Consider the following 22,167-nt stretch of genomic DNA (forward strand, 5'->3'; position numbering starts at 1 on the left):
GCATGAACCACTCAGGTTCCGGGGCCCACCAATTCCAGAACCTTCTAGAACGCTCATGCTCGCCGCAGGTCAAAGTTGAGCTGACCTCACTTCCGGGCGGGTGTCCGACCCCGGGAGCCGGCGGGCGCCCGGCAGCGCGATTCGCGGCGCCGCCGGGGTGCCAGTCCCCGCCGGAAACGGGCCGTAGTCCCGGGGGCGAAAAATAAGCGGCCGAATTAAAGCTGAGCGGGGCCGGGGCCGGAGGTCGGGTTCCGCCCCGGGGCGGGGCGCCGGGCGCGCATGCGCAGGCCGCAACCTTTCTCACGTGTGCGCGGGGCGGCCCGGTCACTCGGTGGCGGGGAGCGCAGGAGCCGTCATGGTGAGTGCCCGCCGCCCGCGCCCGGCACGCCGCCTCCGCTTCTCCCTTCGCCGCCGGCCTCGGGCCCGGCTCCGCCGAGCAAGCCCAGTGGTGTAAGGGGGGAGGTCGCCGCAGGGCCTGGTGGCGGGCCCGCTTGCCCGCCGCGGGAGGGTTGCCGCCGGGGGCACTTGAGCAGCCTGCGGCCACGCCGCTGCGCACGGGTGTTCCCTCAGCCTGCCGGAGGCCGGCAGCGGCCGTCCCTGCTGTGCCGTGGGGCCGGGCTGAACCGCGGGAGGGAGGGAGGGAGGGAGGGAGGGAAGTGGCGGGCCCTGGCCTGCGGGTGCAGCGACTCCGTGAGGCGCGGCGCTCGCCATCCCCGCCGGGCGTTAGCAGCCAGCCGCTGCCTGCGGGGGATGTCCCCGGCGGCCTGGGAGCGCCGCAAGGTCACGCAGTCCTTGGGGAGAAGCGGTTACACCGGCAAGCGCGGAGGCTGCGGGCCAGGACGTGGCGGGGACGCTTGTAGGGGCTGCCTTGGGCTTCCCGGACGCTTCAGCCAAACGCTCTTCCCCGCCGGCGGCGCCGGGCGTGCGCCGTTAGCAGGCAGCGCGCTGGGCAGGGCTGCGCACGCCGCGGGGTGCTCCTGCGGACCCTGCAGGTGCAACCGAGACGTTTTGTGCGGCGTTCTTGGTCGCTCGTTCTCTGTATTCTACAAACTTTTTTACAGAGGTCGTACCTTGAAGGAGAATTGGGCAAGGGCAGAGCTGCCCTTGCTCTTGCAGTGATACTTTCTTCATATGGTTCTACTAACATGAGAAATCGGCATTTCTTAAAACTTGGTGTAAAATACTCACGGTCCTAAGTCTGGCTGCTCATTTCTGTTAAGAGGATCAGAGGTGTTATCTTCACAGAATAAAAATGAACGCGGTTGGCAGCCTTTTCCCTTTGTTGCTTTAACGTTAGTTGGGGGGACACACATCTTTCATGTATCTCTTGTTCATGCTCCACCTGTAACTTTATTTTCTCCCAATTTTAAAGTGTGTGTGTCTATTGATAAATGTCAGTAAAGGGCGTGTGGATGCTAGGCCTTGTTTCTAGTAGTTTCTACGAGTGTGGGCTCTGGGTACCTGTCTAGTGGAGCACTATCTCCATGTGACTTGGCAAGTTGCCATATCTTTCTTTCTAAATCAAAGCAAGTTCCTTCTTCCTGACCCCTGCTTGTTGGGATTTGGTGCTTGGTGTTTAGTTAGACTGCTGCTTCTGAAATGCAGCCAAGTAGCAGTAAGTAGTTGCAAAAAAACCCACCCAAAACCTAACAAAAAAAAAAAAGAACCACCCAACAAAAAAAGCCACCCTAACTCTGCTTAAGCAGAGGCAGATATTGAAGCAGTCAATGTAGAATTATGCCTACCTTCCTATTTTTAGGGGCTTAAACCTAAACTTTCTTTGTAAAGTTGCAGTCTCTTTGTAGGAGTCAATACAAGTAACAGCACTCTCGCTTCAGACTTCCCACTTTGGAGGCTGTGTATCATTATGTGAAATGCTAAGGTTTAAAAGTACCTGAAAAAGACTGGTAGGAGGTACCTGGCTAGACTTTTGCTGCTTTACTATAAAACACTCCACTACAGGAATAAAAATGCAACTGTCCCAAGAGGTCCTTAATCATCATTAAATCTAGCTGTGAACTGAATGTATTGCATATGATCAATAATTAGGCTCACCAAAGTATAGTAACTAAGGGATTGGGATTAAAAGCCTGCAGAGCTTTTCAGCCAGAGGAGGAAGCTGCTCCATCTGGGGGTGGTTTATTCCCCCAGCTGGAGTAGATCATCCTACAGCCAGACTGTTGGGATTGCCCAGCATCTGCTTGTGTCTTTAGCAATTTCTGATGCAATCAAAGGTGGCATGTGTTTGCTACTATTAAAAATAAATGCTCAGCAGTTTTCTTAAACTATTAATTTCCCTCAAAAGAGAAATAAGTTTTTTTTTTAACTCTTTTAAATTGCAATTTCCCTGTAGTGTTCCTCTTGTTACCATGTACAATTACTTCCACAGGCAGGAAAAGCATTTAGGAAATTTCTTCCCCTCTTTGATCGTGTTCTGGTTGAACGATGTGCGGCTGAGACAGTAACCAAAGGAGGCATCATGATTCCAGAAAAAGCTCAAGGGAAAGTGCTACAAGCGACAGTAGTAGCAGTTGGATCGGGAGCCAGAGGAAAGGTAAATATCCTGAGGCGTTACACTTGGGTAGAATTAGTAATAGTGTGGTGGTGGCTGGAATGTTATCATAAGAAAGGGACGGTTGCAGTGTAAATTTAGTGATAGCTCAGAAAAATGGATGGCGGTGATGAGTGAAGTTGGAAGTGCAGATTCAAAGAGGAGGTAGAAATCTCAAGTCCTCCTGGCTGGTTCTGACCTTGAATTCCACCATTCCTTTCATAATTTGTAAAATGGAAAATCCTTGCCTTTTAAAAATCAATATTATTTATCGATACTTATAAGCAGTTTTAAATAGTAGTGGTGTGGGTTTTGGTAGGTTTTTGGGGGGTTTTTTGCGTTTTGGGTGGGTTTTTTGGTGGTGGGTTGTTTTGTTTTGTTTTTAATTTTAAATACATAAACAGCGTTTTGGGGGATATCTTGTTTCATCATTTCTCAGCTAAAACCTTGAAGGACCAGCAGCCTTCTTTGTTAAAATGATAACATGCCCGAATTTCTGTGACTTGGGAGCAGGGTAGAATCCCAGAATGTGGCATTCACTGGCTTGTGCTGTGCAAAGTATCATTGTCCATAAGGATTAGGCTTAGCGGCCAAAAGAAAATCAGGAATCAAAAGAAACAAGTGTTAAATAGTTAAACAACTATTTAACAAAAAAATATTTATGCATGTTGAATATGCATCTGGGATCATAAAAAAAGACAGTCTTCACAAAAATGACAATGGCTATGGGCTTCAGCATCAGAAGGGTTTTTTCCCCACCAAAGTAGTGTTCAGTTAGTAGCAATGGTGGAAAACAGGTTAAATTTCAACTCGGGCATGTTGACTCAGACTTTTTCTTTACCATGAGTCCCTCTGTACATACCGTGCTGTTCTGTGTCGGTATGGGACTTCTAAAGCTTTGTATTGTGAAATGGTGCTAATATTTAACTAATGTGCTGATATTTTATTTATAATACAAAAACATAATTAAACTTTATCAGGTGTTTCTAAACAACTGATTTGTCAGCAACAGTGAGAAGTTGATCAAAGTAACAAAGATGGGAAGGTACTTTTAACTGGCACTTGGAGAAATTAGCCTCAGCTATAGAATATGGAAAGGGACTTTCTCCCTTCATTTTAGAAAGGGGTTTCATGATCTGTCACTTAATTTCTGATGTTTCTTGGGTGTTTTTTTCTTTAAGTGAAGTCCTATTCAGTATGTCAAGTGAAGACCTCACAGTTGTATTTACACTCAAAACTAAATAAAAATTAATTATATTCAGAAAATGACAGCAGTTCTACTGCCTAAATATTGTAGGACTCCAATACTTGAGAATTGGCTGGTGTGCTTTTCTTCCTAGTAAACCTGTATATTTTTGTTGTACAGTAAAACTAGAATACAGAGTTGTTGTGATTTCCTGAATGCTTTATATGTGGATGGATCATTGTAGTTTGGAGAAATTCTATTAATTACATCTGTCTATATTGTGGAAAACTGAGGATTTATTTTTTTCTTTCAGAATGGTGAGATTCAGCCAGTGAGCGTAAAAGTTGGTGAAAAGGTTTTGCTACCAGAATATGGTGGTACTAAGATTGTACTAGAAGATAAGGTAGGTTTCCCAACTTTGTGAATGCAAATTAAGCTGGCTCCCAAAACATCATACTGCCAGTGATAAATACTGCAGTTACTCCATAGGGTTAGCAGCATTGAAGAAATGCAGTTGTTGGTATTCTAGTGGCAGCAGCTGAATCCAGGCAGCTTCTGGTACCTGTAGCACTTGCTACTTCCACACTGCTTAAAAGGAAGTAACGAAAGAAACCTCTGGCTGGACAAAGTGGCTCTGTATGCCAGGCATATATATAGTAGAGGGAGCCCTAAAAGACTTTGAAATTACTGTCCTTGATTTTGACAGGGAAAGCTTGCAGAATTGTCTTCTAACAGTTCTTGAACTTCCTACAACTAAAATTAGGAACTTGGTAGCTTTCCCAAAGGGTATCTTAAGAACAACAACAAAAAAAATCTTTTCAAGAAGACAAGAGGTAGAGCTAGTGTTGGTTAGCTCACTTTTGATTTTGTACTTCATGACTGTGGTAGCCCTGACTTCAGAACAAGACAGTTTGCAAAATAACTGATACGACAGGTACTAATGTTTCTTTTCTTTGCAGGACTACTACTTGTTTAGAGATGGTGACATTCTTGGGAAGTACGTGGACTGAACTTGTTGCCGTTACCAGTCATCCATTCCACTAAAATGCTGAAATTTTTCTTTCATCATGTAAATAATGTCCTTTATTTTATAATAAGCAGGCATTGAGTCTCTGAAATAATTTGTGATCTCACTGTAATGATGGAACACAAATAAAAATATGTACAGTCAGAAATCAGTTGTTCTTGGTTGAGTTCCATTGAACAGTGAAATTCAGATGACCACCAACCAGCCTTAATTATTCCAAACAATATCATTTTATATCCTTATCTCTGTACTGAAATTGTAAAGGTCTTTACAATAAACTTCTAAAACTATTCTGCTTCGTCTCAGTTTCTGCTGCTCAGTGGAACTGAGTCTGAATTGTGTAATGAACTAATCTCTCCGAAACAATTCCATTCTAGTAACACATTATTTTCCCTAAACTTGCATGAAGTTGGGAGATGAGTTTAAAATGGTTATCACACAGCTGCAGTGATGAAGGGGACTTTCAGCTAGCTCCCTTGCACAGTGAACTTTATGTTAAAATAACATGGTTTTTGAACTTCTGTCTTAGCAATAGCTTAGATACTGGGATACTGGAAGACTAATGCACACAAACCACCTTGCCACAACCAGCCTGTCCCAGAGTAGGCTAAAAGGAGCTTGGTACTAGTCATACCTGGGCTAGAACAAAATCATCCAGTTCATAGATGAAGCAGATAAGAATTACAATGCTTCTTACATATGTCTCACTGAATTTTGTCTCAGAAAACAAGTAACTTTCCTCCAGAAGTTAAATTGGGCACAACTGGGGCTGCTGCTGATCTTAAAGCAAATTTCTTTACTGATTACTGCATGATCTCAGGTCAGATCTCCAGCTTTCCCATAACTTAGTAAAGAGTTGATTTGATAAATTGTATCTCCTTTATCCTTAGTGCAACATTCTTAAATAGCAAGACACTTACTGAAGTCATGCTGAAGCAACAAATTTGCTTATTTTAACCACCCTGTCTTGCCTTGGAAAAGGATCCAAGGTTCTTTCAGGAGTACACAAATCTGCACTTGATACAGTGTGTTCCTAATGATGCCTTCGGAGTTGGTATGCATATGTTGCCCAGTGCAGTCTGAGAACATACTCTGCCTTAAAATGTTTTGATGTAGTCTCATGTGAAATAAATCTATACAGACTGTTGTTGCTACTGAAACTTTAATAGCAGTAGTTAAATGGTACTTAAGTCTCATTACATTCAAGCTGTTCAAACATTGCTAGATACACTATAAGCCTTATTTTCTTCTGGAGATAACAGGAAAGGACTAATGAAAAATACTTTTCAGAACTTCAGTAGCTGTAGTGGGGAACTTCAGCTTTGACATACGCTGAAACATGATGTATTTTCTGCCAGGGCAGTTTTGGGTCCCTCCTCCCCACAGCTAAACTTCAGTACAGAGGTGAGCTGGAGCCACTTTTTCACCTAGATGCCAATTATCCCCCAGCTATTCCATTAGGAGCTACATTTGACAATCTTGGCTATAATGTCTTTTGCTCCCTGTAGCTGGGTGGGGTGCTGCTTGCTGGCTGGTTACCACCTACCTATTTCAGAGCTGTAGGCAAACCAGGCAAAAGTTACACCATTCAGGTGGTTAAACTCCCACTGAACTGAAATATGTGCCAACAGGGAAGATGCTAAATAAAAAAATTATGTTTTAGTATAAAAGGCCTACTTCTTGAAATCTACCCTATGGCAGTTTTACTTTAGTAGTTACAGCAGTGCACATTACAGCTGAAACTGTAATGAACCACAAACTCATTGAGAAGCATTATCTTCCACTAGAGCAAACATGCTTTTATCTGCCATGATAAGGTAGGTATTCTGGTGTAGTCACATACCAAAGAGGGGAAGGTATTTAACGCATTTACAAACTACTTACCTTATGGAAACTAGATGACATCTCAATGAGAAAAAGATGCAGTTGGAAGCAACTCCCAACAGAGAAATGTTCAGGCCTAATGTTTCAGCATTTCTTTCACTAATGTCTTTTAGAGACACACTTCACATAGGGTCCCCACTCACAGCAAATAATTTCACAATGTTTACAGATCTTGTTTATAAGAAGCAACTGCAAGCTGTGGGGGTGCAATCTGAGGGCAGGTGACCCAGAGGAAGCACATACCCCCTTACTACTTGCGCTGCTTACCTTCAGCCCCAAATGCTGTACTCCTCAGCCAAGGCAGCACCACCGTACCAGCCCACTCCCCAGCAGCCTTACACTGAACTCGCACTGCAGTGCTGCCAAGCGCGCACCACACAAGCCTCTCTTCCCCCTGACTGTACCTCCAATCCATGCTTTCAGCCCCAGCAGATTTTCAGCAGCTTGGTATCATGCTTATTTAATAAAATAATTAGCATGGCTGTATCTACTAGTGTTTACATAACTGATTAAAAACAAAAGTCACAGTTTCATGAAAACTTTCATGGGAATAAGTAATTTATGTATGTGGAAAATGAAAAAAGCATTCCTGGGCCTAATCAAATGGAGGGCATGCTTGAGTGTCTAATGGATTGACAGACGGAGAACATTTTATTCTTGCACCATGAGGCTATCACTGCAAGCAAGGACAAGGTAACTGTTACATAGCCAAGGCGATCCATCTGCTGTTACTGCTTTTTAGTCCATGACTGCACGCCAAATTCTATAACCCCCAGGTGCTATAGGGGAGGACAGAATCAATCACAAATACTCTTTCTTTGCTGTGTTGTTCCTCCAGGAATTTAGACTTCTTTTTTCCACTGTTTAGTCTAGACTATTTCAAAGCTCCGATTTTGGCAAAAATGTTACATATTGCCCTACTTGCTTTTGGGGGGGATACCGTCCTTCCCAGCCTTTCCTCAGGCTGTCTGACTCATAAGGAAACAAGGTGGACTCATCTACTTTTGCTACTTTCCTTTCTTAACATTTCAGCACAGCTTCCATTAGCAGCAACTATACTGTTTTCAGAAAATGTTTATCGTCCTGGTCATGTTATCCTGCCATAGTAAGAAAAGGATGAAACTTTTACACACTAGTGGAGAAGAAAGGAAGGCCAGGTCTCTAACAGCACAGGAATAGTCAGTAAGATTTTGGCCAAATATTCCATTTTCACTCTTGAAGGTCATAAGGCAATGAGAACCAGGTGAGAACCAAAAAGTGAAATTATAGTTGATCAGATTTTGTTTAAAAACAACTTGAAATCCAATAAAACAAAAATAACGAGCAGCTTCCAAGAATACAGGGTTGATTATCAAGGGGCAATGCAAGAGACCTACAGACTTTAACATCCTCATTAAGAAACACAGCAGATTTCTCTCCTTTTTCTGCAAAACCGTAAGCCAGTTGCAGATTGAACTAACAGATATGTATTTCTTTCTGAGAGGTATTTCTTCACAGCCAGATTTGTTTGCATTTTAGAAGAAAGATGTCCATGAAATAAAAGTCAGGGACAAATGGAAATGTCAAGTACCCAACTCTTCTGTGCTTTAGATATCAATTAAACCTTGAAAATGATGATAGAAAAAAAACCCAAACCAAAACCAAACAAATTGCTGAACTTTTAACAGGATTTAAACAGCGAGAATTGCTTTTATTTTGGGACTGGCTAATTATAATATCAATCTCATTAAAAATTAATGTTGCATTACAGCTGATCTAATGAGGTATAGGACATTTCTACCCTTCATTCTAATGCACTGATTTCTCCCAACGTCGTTAACCTTCTCAGGGTTTCTTAGACAAACTGCCAGAAGTGCTGAGTTCCACCGTGTGCCTCAAATAGCTAACACGTCTGGGGCAGGAATGCTGACCAGGAGTAAAAAAGTAACTAATGCAAACCGAACTCTGGTGCCTAAAGTTAGGAATGCCACCTCTGTGTTACAGTGTAACATGAACGGAGCTGGCATTGCTGTCAATGTAAACCGCTGGTTAGCCGGGTGCATGCACCCGGGCAGGAGATGACCCCGTTCCCTATTTCTCATCGCTCGCACATTGTCCAGCTTTCAGCTCTAACCTGGCCTCCAAAAGAAGGCAGGATCCTGGTCATGGCATTGCCCAAGCAAAATAAGTACTCAAAATGCACTTTGCTTTCTGATGGGAAAACCTAATTAGAGATTTTTCAATGTTTTCAATTCAGAAATGTTTCACATACTCTAACTCTCATTGGGTAGAAGGAAGAGGTTTTAACATGGGGACGCACGTGTTATTTAGAGCGAATGAATTGAGCAGGGGGGGGACACCACACCTAGCATTCACTCTGTAATGCAGTGGAAGCAGGGGAATCACCAGGTACCAGTGTTCTCCACTTTTCAGGAAACAACACACAACTGCAACCATTTATTTGTTGGTTGTATAAGGGGAGGTATCTCATCTCTACCTTGTTTTTCCATCATTCTTGCTCACAGACAGAAGCAATTCACCCTTACTTACCTATTCTGTACTCCTTCCTACCACCTATTCCCTAGAAACAGAGCAGCTTCCAAATAATTTTCTTCTTGCTTATCCTACAGAAATAACATGAGCCACTCCAGTCTTCCAAAGTGTCTACTTGCTTGTAACAGGGACCTATTTATTAGCCAACTATAAGCTAATAGTGCCTTTTGTATGTTTTCTTCCCAGATACAGTCAACACATGTAACACCTGACTTGTAAACCTTGAAACCCAAGCTAACCCTGTTTTCCCTTAGCCCAGCAGTGCACCGCTGCACACCAAACTCACAAGTCTGTCAATCCTGCCTTTGAAGACCTAGAAAGGCTTCGAACCTACTTCGTTTGAAGTATTTTGCCCTAAATCACTGTTGTTGGGGGTTTTTATTCATTATTTTTAGCATTAACAACTATGTATCTTTGATAGAGGACTTGAAATACTTTAAAAAATTCACACCCTTGTGGTTTACATTGTACAAAATTTCATAGATTCAGTTGTGTTGTACGGAGACTTGTATAGAGCAAGTGAGGACTGACCCTGCGGGAGAGCATGCACAGTCAGATGCCGACAGAGGGATACTGATGAAACGGGATGAAATCTGAAGAATGCATTTTCTCAACAACCAGTCATCTCGTTAATCTCTGGAGACCTCGTCTCACAAAACCAACAACTCTGCTCACTGCTACAGCCCTGTCGTCGTTAAACCGGCCTCACCGTGCACCTCACACTTCCTCAGGCAGGCACCGAGCGACCTGGACAGAACGTGGCAGGGACCACCATTAAACCTGTCCCCACCTCCCGGGTGTGTGCGCGGGGGTGTTGTCCCTCACGCACACAAGGCTCACAGGAAAGCTCTGCTTTCGAAGAAGCTCCCCAGGCAACCCACGGGTGCCCGCACGGCGCTGACCCACGGAGAGGCCCGAGCCGCCAGGCAAGCGGCCGCGGCTTCCCCGGGCCCCCAGCGCCGCGCGGGGAACGGCTCTTCCGCGCACCCCCGCGGCCAGGAGAAGGAGCAGCACGTACCGCAGCGCCGACGGGGAAGAGAGGAGAGCGCAGGGGAGGGGAAGAGGGCAGACGAGAGGAGGGAAGGGGCCGGGCCCGGCCTCGCCTCCCGCCGCCCCTCAGGGCCGCCTCCCGGCTCCTCTCGCGAGAAGCCCCGCCCGCCGCTGTTCCCGCTCCCCGCCGCGCGGCGGCCGTTGCGCGCCCGTGGCTGTTCCGCCCCCCCTTCCCTCCCTCCCTCCGCCGGAGGCCGCGGCAGCGGCAGCCGCAGCGCCCGTTCCTCCCCCTCGCCCGCCGCCCCGCCCGGCGCTGCCGCATCCGGGTCCTGGCGCCGCTGTCACTATGGTCATGGCGGAGGGGACGGCAGTGCTGAGGCGGAACAGGCCGGGCACCAAGGCCCAGGTGAGGCGCCGCCGCCGCGCGGCCCGCGGCCGGCTCGCGCGCGGGGACGGGCAGCGCCGCCGCCCAGGCGCCGGGCCCGGCTGGCCGTCGGGGCGTCGCCGCGGGCCTCGCCGGGCCTACCGGGGCCCAGCGCAGCCCGCCGGGCCGCCGGGGCGGGCAGGCTGCGGCGGCGGGCCCCGCTCCGCGGGATCGCTTTGTTCCCCGCGGCCGGGCCTCGGCCTGGGCGAGACCCGGCCGCGGGGGAGCGGGGCGCGGGCCGGGGGGCCGCGGCGGCTGCCTTCCCCCCCGGGGCGCTTGTCTGCCAGGCCCGGGAGAAAAGGTCGCTGCGGCACCGGCTGCCCCTCGGCTCTCCGGCGGGGCGAGCGCCGTGCTTCTCTGGGGTTTCCAGGCTCCGGTTCGGGAGCGCAAGTCGTGCCACGGCCGGTTGGCTGCTGGGATCCAGCCGCGTCCCGGGGCCTGATGGCTGTTACCGGCGGTGCGCTCCCGGCGCCGCGGATATCGATAGCGTTGGCGAGCGCTTGTGAAATGGTCGGGTATTCGCTGAGGCAGAGTGCTGCTTCCTGGGGCTTAGGCATTCTCCAGGCACGGGGCTGTTTTTCTGGTACGTATCGAAGTATTGCTGCTGTTGCTATTAAAATACTAAATACATAATCAGCTGCGTGAGATCACTGTGTGATCATGCAAGTAGACCTCGGCTGGGAGTTCTGCGTCGTCAGATAGGCGATACCTGGCCTGTTCCTCTGGAGAGATAAGTCATCCTTCCCTTACGTAACTGCGCGCCTCTCACAGTGAACACGGGCTGTTGTCAAATCCTTTCTCTTCATCAAAATGAAATTGATTTGTTTCTGGGCTTTCAAGGTCGTCCTGAAAAGGTGCATCTCAAACATGCAAGCTTTGACCCCTTTTTTTTAGATTATTGCAGAGATTCTGTGAGGAATCTCGGTAAACATTGAAAAATCTTCTGTGAGGCCTTTATGCCAGACTTTTTCACTCTGCTTTTGTGAGGAGAGCTCATGGTCAGAAACGGAGCAGAATGTGACACAACATTGTAGGAAAATGCATCTTTTCTCCTCCTGTTCTTTGTCGTAAAGATGTAAAATTATTACACAACCCTGTAAATCAGTTAATTCTATACATGTTTAATCTATGAAGGAAATGGAATGTTGTGTGCCTTCTGTTTTGATAAATTTGGGGTATTCTGAAAAACAGTAAGCCGGACATAGACCTAGATTTGGTCAAATATTATAAAGTATATTATAAAGTTCATGTAGGTTGAAGAGTTTTGTGTATAGTGATGCAATCATATGGGGTTTTTTTGTGGTTGTATTTTAAGTTTTAATTTTGGATGACACTGGTATAGCTATTCAGTATGTAAATACAATTTCTTAATGATACTTCCACACTGGATATTCACTCCTTTCCCTAGATATGCCTGTATTCTCTCAAGAACAGCTGCTGAGCTTTACAGTTGGAACATTTTCATTGAGTCACTGCGTCTACTAAGATGGCTATGGGAGGCTGATGTGCAATGTCTCTGGATAAGAAGAGGGAGTAGCACTAAATTTTAGGTGTGAAAAATGCAAAATAAGAAAATGCATATGTCTGGGACTGTCAGAGTTGCACCAGATGTGACTTGCTGCAGAACACTGCAGTACAGCTGGATCTGAGGTAAAACCTCAGGAGGGTTTTATCACTAACAATACGAAACACCGTGGGTTAGCAGAGCTGATAACCATCCAGTTATGCAGCATACTGACCATACCGAGAGCATGTAGTACCAAGTTAGGCCAACGCTGCATTATATTATCTCAGTTTAGAGAAGATGTTTTCAGTGGTGTGTTATTACTAGAATATACTGGGATTTTTAGTTTAATAATAATTGTGTAATGCTACTCTCGACAGACCTCTTTTCTTCCCCATTCTTACATGGTCTACCGTGTAAAATGGGCACTGTATGCAAATATTTCATTTAAAAAATACAGGCTATATAGGTGTTACAGCAAGATATGGGGGAGAGACGATGTTTATAGTATGCAGAGTCACACAGAACTTTCATTTCATTTCAAGATGTTCTACTATTGTGACATTAGGAGCCCAAGTCCCATTTCACCCTGTTCTTGCCAAGATTGTGTGCTGCTTCTGTTAAGATGTAGCTTCCTGGAATTGTATAAACTAACGCTACATATATTTTCCTGCATGTTCAAGCTTATTGTAGGTTGTGCGCTTTTCTTCCTCCCCTTCTATTTTTGTTAAATTGGTTTACACTTTTTTTTTTAACAGGATTTCTACAATTGGCCTGATGAATCCTTTGAAGAAATGGATAGTACATTAGCTGTTCAGCAGGTATTCTTACTTATGTGAAATGCTGTTAATGAGTTCAGTTTCCCAAGTTTTGTATTTTGGTAAAAAAACAGGGCACAGCGTATGCTATTTATCTGCTTAGAATGTTGCTGCACAGGAATGAATTTCATAAGCACCCTACATATATTAAAAGAAATGTAATTATTAATTGTGTATGCAGAAATAACTCGAATTCCCATGTCTGTTTTAAACAAATCAGATTTAAGAAAATGGTAGGGTTTCCTGCAGGGTCCTTTTCTTTTGAGAAGGATGTTGTAAAAAAGCTGTAAAATTTACCCATTCTTTTACCTTTTCTAATTGAGGAAGGGCGTTTTTCAGATCTGGCATCTTTTATGCCAATCTTCTTACCCTGCCCATCTACTCTTTAACTTTTTAGTCCATCAATCACTTCTTAAGTAAAGAGAAAAAGTAAGTCCCTTAAAGATGTAATGTCCTAAATATACTGTCCTAAATATACTGTCTTACTGTAATTACAACAAGATCTAGATTTATTTTTTCCCCCCTCTCCTAGTATATTCAGCAAAACATAAGGGCAGACTGTTCCAACATTGATAAGATCCTTGAACCTCCAGAAGGCCAGGATGAAGGTGTGTGGAAGTATGAACATTTAAGGTAAGAATCCATCTTTTGTTGACATAGTGTCCCGATTCTAAGTTTTGTTCACTGATAGTGGTAGTGAGTCTTTTTGAATAGGACAGATCAAAAGTAACTTAAATGAAACTTGATATTTCTACTACTAAATATTTTTATACTTCGGTATTATTTTCTGAATTCCTTGTTCTTTCTAAAGATTTATGATGCGCTCTGATCTAGTGTTTTTGATGTTTTTTAAGAAAATGTTTGTACCTTACTTCAAAAGTTGTACTAGCATGTTTTGAATATGAAAATATAGTCATGAATTTGCATAGCGCTTTCTCCTAGTATCATCAGTTTTTCATCTCCACTAACTGGGAATGTGATTTCCACATGCTCCCAGTGGTTTTTCTGGAACTTGCAGGAAAATAGTCTTTAGCTGGGAAAGCAAGAGTACTTATATCTTACAGTTCTTTTTCTAGTTGTAAGGAAACGCAAAACTTTTTGTTCTTCTCTCAGTTTGCTTTATGCAGTATAAAAAATATGTTCACCCTAGGTAGTTTGTGCCTCAAAGTATTTTTCAGTTGTAGTGTAGGTTTACACCCTCTTAATACATATGTATTAATCCTTTTTTCCTGGCACTACTTTAGTATCCTTGTGTCCTGATTTTTTTTCTTGTAAGTGTGTTTTCTAACTTTATCAAATATACTTTCAGGAATAAGAATAGTTCCAAGCTACTCCTAGATTTATATATCCTGACTTTTTGCCACCCGTTTTCTTTTTCTCTTGTTTGGTCTGGAATAGTTCCAATAGATGCGGGGAATCTTCAAAAGAGGAAAAAGTGTACATACACAATTGCAAAAGACACATTTTAAGAATTTCCTCTGTCCTTTCACATACACCGAAAATCATTGTAGATTCATAGAAGTGACGTATCACTAAATACTTGTCACTCTTGGAAAATTTATTCAGATTTTTCTTGTAGGATGGAGGGGTGAATTGTCTTTAAGTTAAAGAATGTACTTTCAGGTTCATTCTAGTGAAAGCAATGTTTCTAGAAGTCCCACTCTGTTAATGATCTGTGGTGGGACTTTAGCCACTTAATTGATCTGGAGGAAGTATATCTTAGAAGGATGGAATGATCCAGCTATATGAACTTAAAACTTACACTCTTAAGAAATTAATTTTCTGGAAGTGTTCCTTTTTTTTTTTTTTTTTTTTTAATCTGTATTTTTGAAATAGCACTTTCGTCCATAACAAAGTTGGTCTCTTAAATACTTGCACTCAATTATTTGTTAAGCTCAGCCTCTACTGTCAGGTAGGAATTAAAAAATATAATTGTTTTGCTGAGTAAAAAAAAATATGCTGGTGTGAATTCTGTTTCTCTCAACTTGTAGTCCTTTTATAGTGTGTTAATTCCTAGCCTGTTGCCTTTTAGGTGTGACATCAGCTGAAATTATTTGGTGGTATTCTTTAAGTATGATTTTTTTCATGTTCTGATGTATTTTTTCCACTTTACAAGAATCATTTCCAAAAACGTTGAAGAGATCTGCGAAGATCAGAATGTATAACCTTGTTTTGTATTAGATGTTTCTAGTGGGAAAACAATTATTGATTTTGATGCTGCTGTGTTCAAATTTTTTTAGACAATTCTGCCTTGAGCTCAATGGACTAGCTGTCAAGCTTCAGGTAATTCTTTTCTTGATATTTTTATATTGTATCAGGGAGGAGACTTTTTTGTATTCCAAGATGCAGAGTTTGCAGAGCTTGCTTCTTCTAAATGTATACACTTAGACTTACACAGTGGTTTGAGGTAAGGGTTTTTTAGGGTTTTGAAGACTTATGGCAAACAACCTTTTTTGGTGGGGGATAGGGCAAGAAAGTGATTTGAAAAGATCAGCTCATTTTTACTGTTGGGTCGTTTTCATAACTGAACAATTGTTTTAACAGAGTGAATGTCACCCAGACACATGTACTCAGATGACAGCAACTGAACAATGGATTTTTCTTTGTGCAGCTCATAAAACTCCCAAAGAGGTACGGATGTATTGGAAAACTGACCCTACTGATGTAGGATTTTCTTTCACAGTTCATATGTTCATGGGGAGACCGTTATAGCTGGCTTCTTAGTCAAACTGAGAGCTTATGTGGGTTAAGAGTATCACTTGGTGTTTCCTTGTTTCCCATTCTGTAGTGGTTTACAAAAGAACGGGATGAGGTAGGAAGGAGCTGCTTTACCACAGTATTAGAGACTTTGCACGTTCCCCTCTTTTCTCTCTTAATTTGTGTTGAGACAGCCTGAAACTCAATGGAAAAAGGTCTTTGTTCAATTGAAAGAAGAGTACATGCTGGGAATAGGCTGTCCTCTTCAAACTTTGGCTTCGATCCATAGGACTAGGCATATAAGCCTGACATTCTGAAAGTGACTCTGCATGTGCACGTTCTTAGGGAAGTTACTCCTAAAAGGTAGTGGAGTCATAAAAATACTTTAGGTCAAGTGGGTTATCAGCATGGCAGTAGCTTGTCTACCTGAGTGTCCAATTACTTTAAACTTTGTTCAGGTCTCCTATTGAACCACTTGATACTTTTTTTTTTTTTTTTTTTTCCTTTCCTTCAGAAGGTCTTTCTCTGTTGCTATTGGTTATGGCGATAGTGCAGTCTGTCAGATTTATCTTTGTATTTCACTTTCCAGAATAAGGTATTGGTTCTTCTTAACCTTATGCTTTTTGTCCTGTAAGCTTTTTTGTTTTTTTTTATTTCCTGAGGTGCCTTGATTTAGCTCTGAAGGCCATCTTCTTTCCCACTCCCTCCTTTAACCCTCATCACCACTTAGTATATTGGCATGCAGTAAGTCTGTTTTAATCAGCAAGACTGGAGAACTTGAGGCTGCTTTTTATCTCTGAACACGCATCATTCATCTACCATTTTCTATGTTGATAATAGCTATCAACTAATGGTCAGCGGGTGATGCAGCCTTGAACTGCTGACAAAAATGTGTTACCGAGTCTTCTTCCTGAAACTGGGGAATGGCAAAATGGACAGACATTCCTGCTCTCAGCCTGTCTCAGTTCATCTTTACTTTCTTCCTTCTCCTCTACATGTACTTGATTGCAGAGCCAGGGCTTGGCTTGTTAGACACTTAGCTATGCTAATGATTTGTTTTTCTTTGCCAAGGTAAAAAGCATTGATATACTTAGGTGCAGGTTTGGTTTTTTTTTCAGTTGGGTTTTTTTTCATAAGGTGTTAATTTAGGCTGTAAAAGAAAGAGTCTGGCAACTTGACTATATCAGAAACAAATGAACTGTGAGGTAACAACTGTCTTTCCTTTCAGTGTACTTCCAGCATGTATTCTTATTATACAGTTTTACTTAAGGAGATGCATAAAATTCACTACTCATGTGCATCATCACATTTCCATAGTAACTTTTTTCTTGAAATAATTTACATGGGTTGTGAAACAGAGAAAAGAAAGGGCTCACTTAAGGAGGAAATGTAGTTAGACCTTCACAGAAGCTATATGAAACTTCTGGGAATAAAAATGATGAGTGAAGTTAAAAGCATCAGGAAACAAAATGTTTTTCTTTAAACAACGTATATGACAATGTCATGCCAGCACTCATACACGTGCTCACTCACTGTCTATTTTTGTAGTGTCCTGCTATAGACTACACCAGACACACACTTGATGGAGCTGCATGTCTTCTGAATAGCAATAAATATTTCCCCAGCAGGTAAAAATGCTTTCTTTTGGGAGGAGGGAGAGAGGGAGGGAGTGGGTAGCACCTAAACACTTACAAAGCACGTGGAAATGCAGAATGCATTTTTCATGGACTACTACTGAAAACAGCAGAAATGCTGCAGCACGTGTCACTTGTCGGTAGAGCTGTTGTCACTTTTAAGCCAAGGAAGAATTCCTGCCTATTCAAATAGTTTGCCATTTACTGGAGCTGACGGGTACTTTTTAGGTGGAAACTGTTTTACTGATAGCTGTTGGTGTTACGGGGCTTCCGTTGGAGTAGTGCCAACCTAAATACCAGGATGGTCTTCAGAGAGATGCAGTGACTCAAAGGACTTAAACACTACGCCACTGAAAGACTCCAGAAGCCAATGCCAATCTACTGTCCCCCACCGATGTGGGACATCAGTGGCCACAGAAGACAGAGACTGAGTGTATGGAATGGGCGCCCACATGTTGGATCATGGAAACCTAACTGGAGAAGTCAAAACTGTGCTTCTCTAGGAATCCAGTATTGGCAAGGAGGTACAATTGGAAGTCTTTTTCCCTTTGCTGATCAATGCTAGAAACCAGAAATCCAGCCCATACCAGAATAACTGATGATGTTTAACTACAGGCAAAACTGTTTTTGTAGTCAGAGTACAATTTTTAAATGTGGAGTATGCACCAACATTTTTATCTTCCTTGCAAAAATAAGCAATTGCAAACACAGGTATCTGCAACACGTAAGTCTAAATTTCATATGCAATTATATAGTATAGTTTAACAATCAGAATTCATGTCAACATTTCTCTCGGTAGTCATTTCGGTAGACCTGATTTAACCTTTTCTCCTGGTGCTTACAGGGTTAGCATAAAGGAATCCTCTGTAGCGAAATTAGGATCAGTGTGCCGAAGGATTTACAGAATATTTTCACATGCTTATTTTCATCACCGGCAGATATTTGATGAATATGAAGTAAGTAGTTTCAAATTACATCTTGAAAGAAGGGCACTTACTGAAGTTATAGCTGTGATGTAATTGTATTACATGTTTTCTTTTAATCCTACCAGAAGATCTGCATTCAAGTGAAGTATTGATTATAGTAGATTAGAGTTTTATAAGAACTGAAATGCTATGTTATACATACATCTATAAAAATGAAAATTAATTTATATAACTAGTTTACCCAGTTATGGTTTTCCTTCATTTGGATAAAAGGTCAGAATTCGAGAGTTTTTGTACAAAGAACTCGAATTCAACTTGTTCTAAAGATTTCTGAATGTATTCAAGCACTTGGTATAGTTAGTACTGCTTACATGTATGTTTCCTGTTTGTATATGTTACCCAACAGTTAAGGAATTATAATTGTAAAACTGCAAAGAAACAGTAACTGGTGGCAGCTTGTGCACCTCCAGTAACTTCCAACTTTTTTTTTTTTTAATGGAAAAGTAGAAATTAATAGATAGAAAGGAGGTAAGGGGTAGAGCTGGATGTAAAAGGAAACCTTTGCCAAATCCGACTTCAGGTTGCTGGAACAGCTATAGAATGGTTGTGCCCTGTTCTCTTGGGGGTAGTCTGTGTAGGAGGAGTTTCACAATACCTTAAAATTCTCTTGTGGAGCGTGGATCAGGACTACACTGATACTGGAATATATTCTTGTCTAAGTGCTGTTGAATTGAGCTGTGACTTATGCCTGAACTTCAGTAGGGTTTTTTTGTTAATTGCAGTAACTATAAAAGCAAGCAGTAAAGGAAAGATTTAAGTGATATAAATTTACCATTTAAGCATTACTACTTCTTTCTAAGACTTGTAAATCTAATAAGGGAATTACATATAAGCAGGGTTTTTTTTTTAGTATGTTCTCCTCAATTGTTTAAAATATTCCTTCTGTATACATTGTTTTTTCCCGTTTTTTCATCTCCAGAATGAAACGTTCTTGTGTCACCGGTTCACTAAATTTGTGATGAAGTATAATCTGATGTCCAAGGATAACCTGATTGTACCAATTTTGGAAGAAGAAGTGCAGAATTCAGTGTCAGGGGAGAGTGAGGCATGATGGGAATGGCAGTACAGAAGCCTGTACTGAATATAAACAAAACATTAATTATGTACTGTATATATATCATTTTAGACACTTCAATCACGTATCCTCATAGCTTTGTTTAGTATACTTTTTGTATGCTGTGTGCATTGCCTTTTAATATGGGAAATACTTTTAAGTTATTCATGAGCTGTATATTCATCAATGTGGCACTCATGGTTTTTAAATAAAATTAGTAGTATCTGTTTATAATGCCTGTTAATAAAAGAATTTACAGTTCTCTAAAATTGCTGCTAAACAATCATTGAATCACAATCCTGAAGATGTGTCTGATTGGGTGGGGAGAAAAGTGAGATTGAGATTTCACAGCAAGCCATTTTTTAATGCAGTAGCTATATTAAGTCTTAGTTCAAAGATTATCACCTTAAATATATAACTCTGCAGGAAGCTTCTTGCCATGCAGCTTATTCCTAATTTAGCTTTTATTTTTTTAAGATGGCTTCAAAGATTTACTTTTGGATGTGCATATTTATTTATGTGTATATCCAAATACTAATAGGATCTATAGTATTAGTAATACCAAAAGGATAATTTCACTATGCTGTTGAAGATATATATTCTTGATATACATCTAACGTACTTTCTGGACTTGTTTTTTTGTTAACAGTGGAGGTTTGTGCACAGCAGGGGACACGTTCTGTCCTGTTAAGGCAGGCTTCTGCTGTTCTCCAGTCCACAACTCTAAAGAGTAACTGTGGCAGAAAAGTCAGTGGCTTATACCTGTGCGTATTTATGGCAACTGCTTACAGATGATACCTCACGTAAATGTTCATGTTACACTACATAACACGCTAGCACAGTCTTTGCTTGTATTCCTAGCAAAAACATTCTAAGTACTTGAAATATTGAACCTGATTCTTCACAAGAACTAATCATATTTTCAACATACTTTGTTTTTCTTTATTCACCTGAATTATATTCTTTGACAGAAAGATTTGGATTCATGCTTCTGTTCCCTATCAGATCTTTATTTCAAGTTGTGTTTGCAGATTTGCAATAACTGACAATTTCCATGAGTGCTGCTTAATTATGTTATGTATAGAGCGATAGAATTAAATGTTTGAGAGATGAATATAGCACACATACTGCTAAGTGTACATGAATGCAGGGTCTAAAAGCACTAGCAGTGTTCTTACGTTAAATGAACTTTGCTTAGCTGTTTAAGAAGTTGGCTGGTTGTTTCCCTCTGAGGTTGCTGGGGCCCTCTTTTTATTTCTTTAAGCTAATTCAGCTACTTTCTGTAATCTACACTTTGTTTTCTAAGTTGTACTTACCTGGAAAGAAGGCAGTCCACCTATTTAGTAAGTCTTTTTTCATAACGTACTACACATGCCTTAAATTCTGTTTTTCTTTATGTGAAGCAAGCACACCTCAAGTAACTGTGCCACTTGGATGTAAAGGGAATTTAAACAGTGAGAAAATAGAGAGACTCAGCTTAGGTACTTCAACAGCTGTATTCTTCAGGAGCTCTGTGTGTCTCATGTTGATCATTGTATTTAACTGTCAGCAGGGTAATTGCATGAGATGTTGTCTGAGTGAAAGTAGCTTTAGTTCCTGTCTATACACTTAGCTATAACTTGCCTTGTATAGACCAGGTTGCTTGATTTTTGATAGATACCTTGAAGTTTGTACTGCAGGTAGGACAACTGTATTCTGGAGGTAGTAAAATGTATTTATAGTTTGTTACAGTCTGTTGTTGAGCCATCCACGGTGTGGTTCTTTCTGCAGTCACTCTGCATGCTTACATTGGCCATGGTGACTGAGACAGGCAAAAACATGTAACTGGGGTTGCTAACTACATTTCCTCTACAAAATTGAAGAAAAGGATGTGGTGCTCAGGACTGCATTAAAATTTTAAACCTCTCTTCTTCCTCTTATGCTTTAAGAGTTTCACTTCAAAACAAAACTTGGGAAGTTTTAATCCTGTTTATTCTCATTCAGATTTGCACTGTAAAGTTGACTTGCTATACTAAGCTGATTTTATGTAAGGCCTAAGTGAAACACTGCTTGTATTTTCCCTTGCTATTGTTTACATGAGTACTGTGTACACACATGTGCCTGAAGGGTACCATAAAACTTCAGTTAGCCTAAGCAAACCATTGATTTGTCTAATAAATATTAACAGGTTTAATTTAGACTCCACATAATAGGGAAATCAAGACTGTCTTTGAATTATATTGTAAAAAAAAAAAAAAAAAAAAAGGATAAAATTAAACTCTTTCTTTATCCATACCGCTACAGTTTGGTAAGTGATTCTCATTTTTCATCTCGTCCAAGAATGCAGGCAATTGAGTGCTTCCAAGAGAAAGTTCAGTGCTCTCCCGTCTCTGCTACAAGGTGTGCTGAAATGAAGTTGTATTTCTCCTTTCAAAAGTAGAAAAATACAATACTCATTGAGGTCTGACTTCACAATGCTAAATTTATACATCTCTCAAATCAGAAAGTGATGGTTCTACAATTAAAAAGTAAGGGAGATCTAGAAGAGGTCCTTTCAGATACCGAAATAAGCACACAATGACAGCATGTCACAGATGCCAGGGCATACTGTAAACAAAGGATAACTTTCAAGTGACTTTTTCCTTAGTCACTGAGGTTTTTCCTGATGTTTGGCTTAGCCTATCTTGCAACAAGTCAACCACAGTGATTCTGCTACTTTCCTTTTAAGATTTGAATTCTCTCAGATGTTGTCAAAGTTAATCTGCTTAAACAGATCAGAACATGTCCCCAGACCAGTTCCTCTAAACCACTTTGTCTCTCAAGTCCTGCGTACCTGAAGTCAGTAATGTTCACTTCTTTAATTCATACCAGGTGTCGAAATTCTGATACAGGCATTTGGCT

The 22,167-nt window shown here is 41.8% G+C and overlaps 2 protein-coding genes across 5 annotated transcripts in view; one reads left to right on the forward strand and one right to left on the reverse strand.

Moving 5' to 3' along the window:
* The first annotated feature begins 102 nt into the window (after nt 1–102).
* Nucleotides 103–20,750, forward strand: LOC142414865 (MOB-like protein phocein). 4 transcript variants are annotated; one of them, XM_075512668.1, is made up of 9 exons: nt 103–358; nt 2,390–2,554; nt 12,857–12,919; nt 13,449–13,549; nt 15,157–15,199; nt 15,461–15,547; nt 17,162–17,241; nt 18,092–18,203; nt 19,153–20,750. In XM_075512668.1, exons 1-9 carry the CDS (start codon nt 356–358, stop codon nt 19,282–19,284), a joined length of 786 nt encoding a protein of 261 aa, XP_075368783.1. In that variant the 5' UTR covers nt 103–355; the 3' UTR covers nt 19,285–20,750. The 4 variants fall into 4 exon arrangements, with proteins under 4 accessions (XP_075368783.1, XP_075368782.1, XP_075368781.1 ...); XM_075512666.1 differs by lacking the exons at nt 103–358; nt 2,390–2,554 and adding an exon at nt 9,829–10,211 and having other exon boundaries at nt 12,856–12,919; XM_075512665.1 differs by lacking the exons at nt 103–358; nt 2,390–2,554 and adding an exon at nt 10,333–10,576.
* Nucleotides 20,404–22,167, reverse strand: part of RFTN2 (raftlin family member 2) — a 39,591-nt gene continuing 37,827 nt past the window's right edge. Inside the window, exon 10 of the mRNA XM_075512657.1 lies at nt 20,404–21,671. The gene's annotated coding sequence lies outside the window, so the exon portion shown is untranslated. The remainder of the gene's footprint in view (nt 21,672–22,167) is intronic.

This window comes from Mycteria americana, chromosome 9 (genome assembly GCF_035582795.1).
Source record: "Mycteria americana isolate JAX WOST 10 ecotype Jacksonville Zoo and Gardens chromosome 9, USCA_MyAme_1.0, whole genome shotgun sequence".
In the NCBI taxonomy this organism is placed as follows: domain Eukaryota; kingdom Metazoa; phylum Chordata; class Aves; order Ciconiiformes; family Ciconiidae; genus Mycteria; species Mycteria americana.

Coding starts and splice junctions, on each gene's coding strand:
- LOC142414865 (XM_075512668.1), top strand. Junction 2,555..12,856: donor GATCGGGAGCCAGAGGAAAG/GTAAATATCCTG, acceptor TTTTTTTAACAG/GATTTCTACAATTGGCCTGA. Junction 15,548..17,161: donor CTCATAAAACTCCCAAAGAG/GTACGGATGTAT, acceptor CTATTTTTGTAG/TGTCCTGCTATAGACTACAC.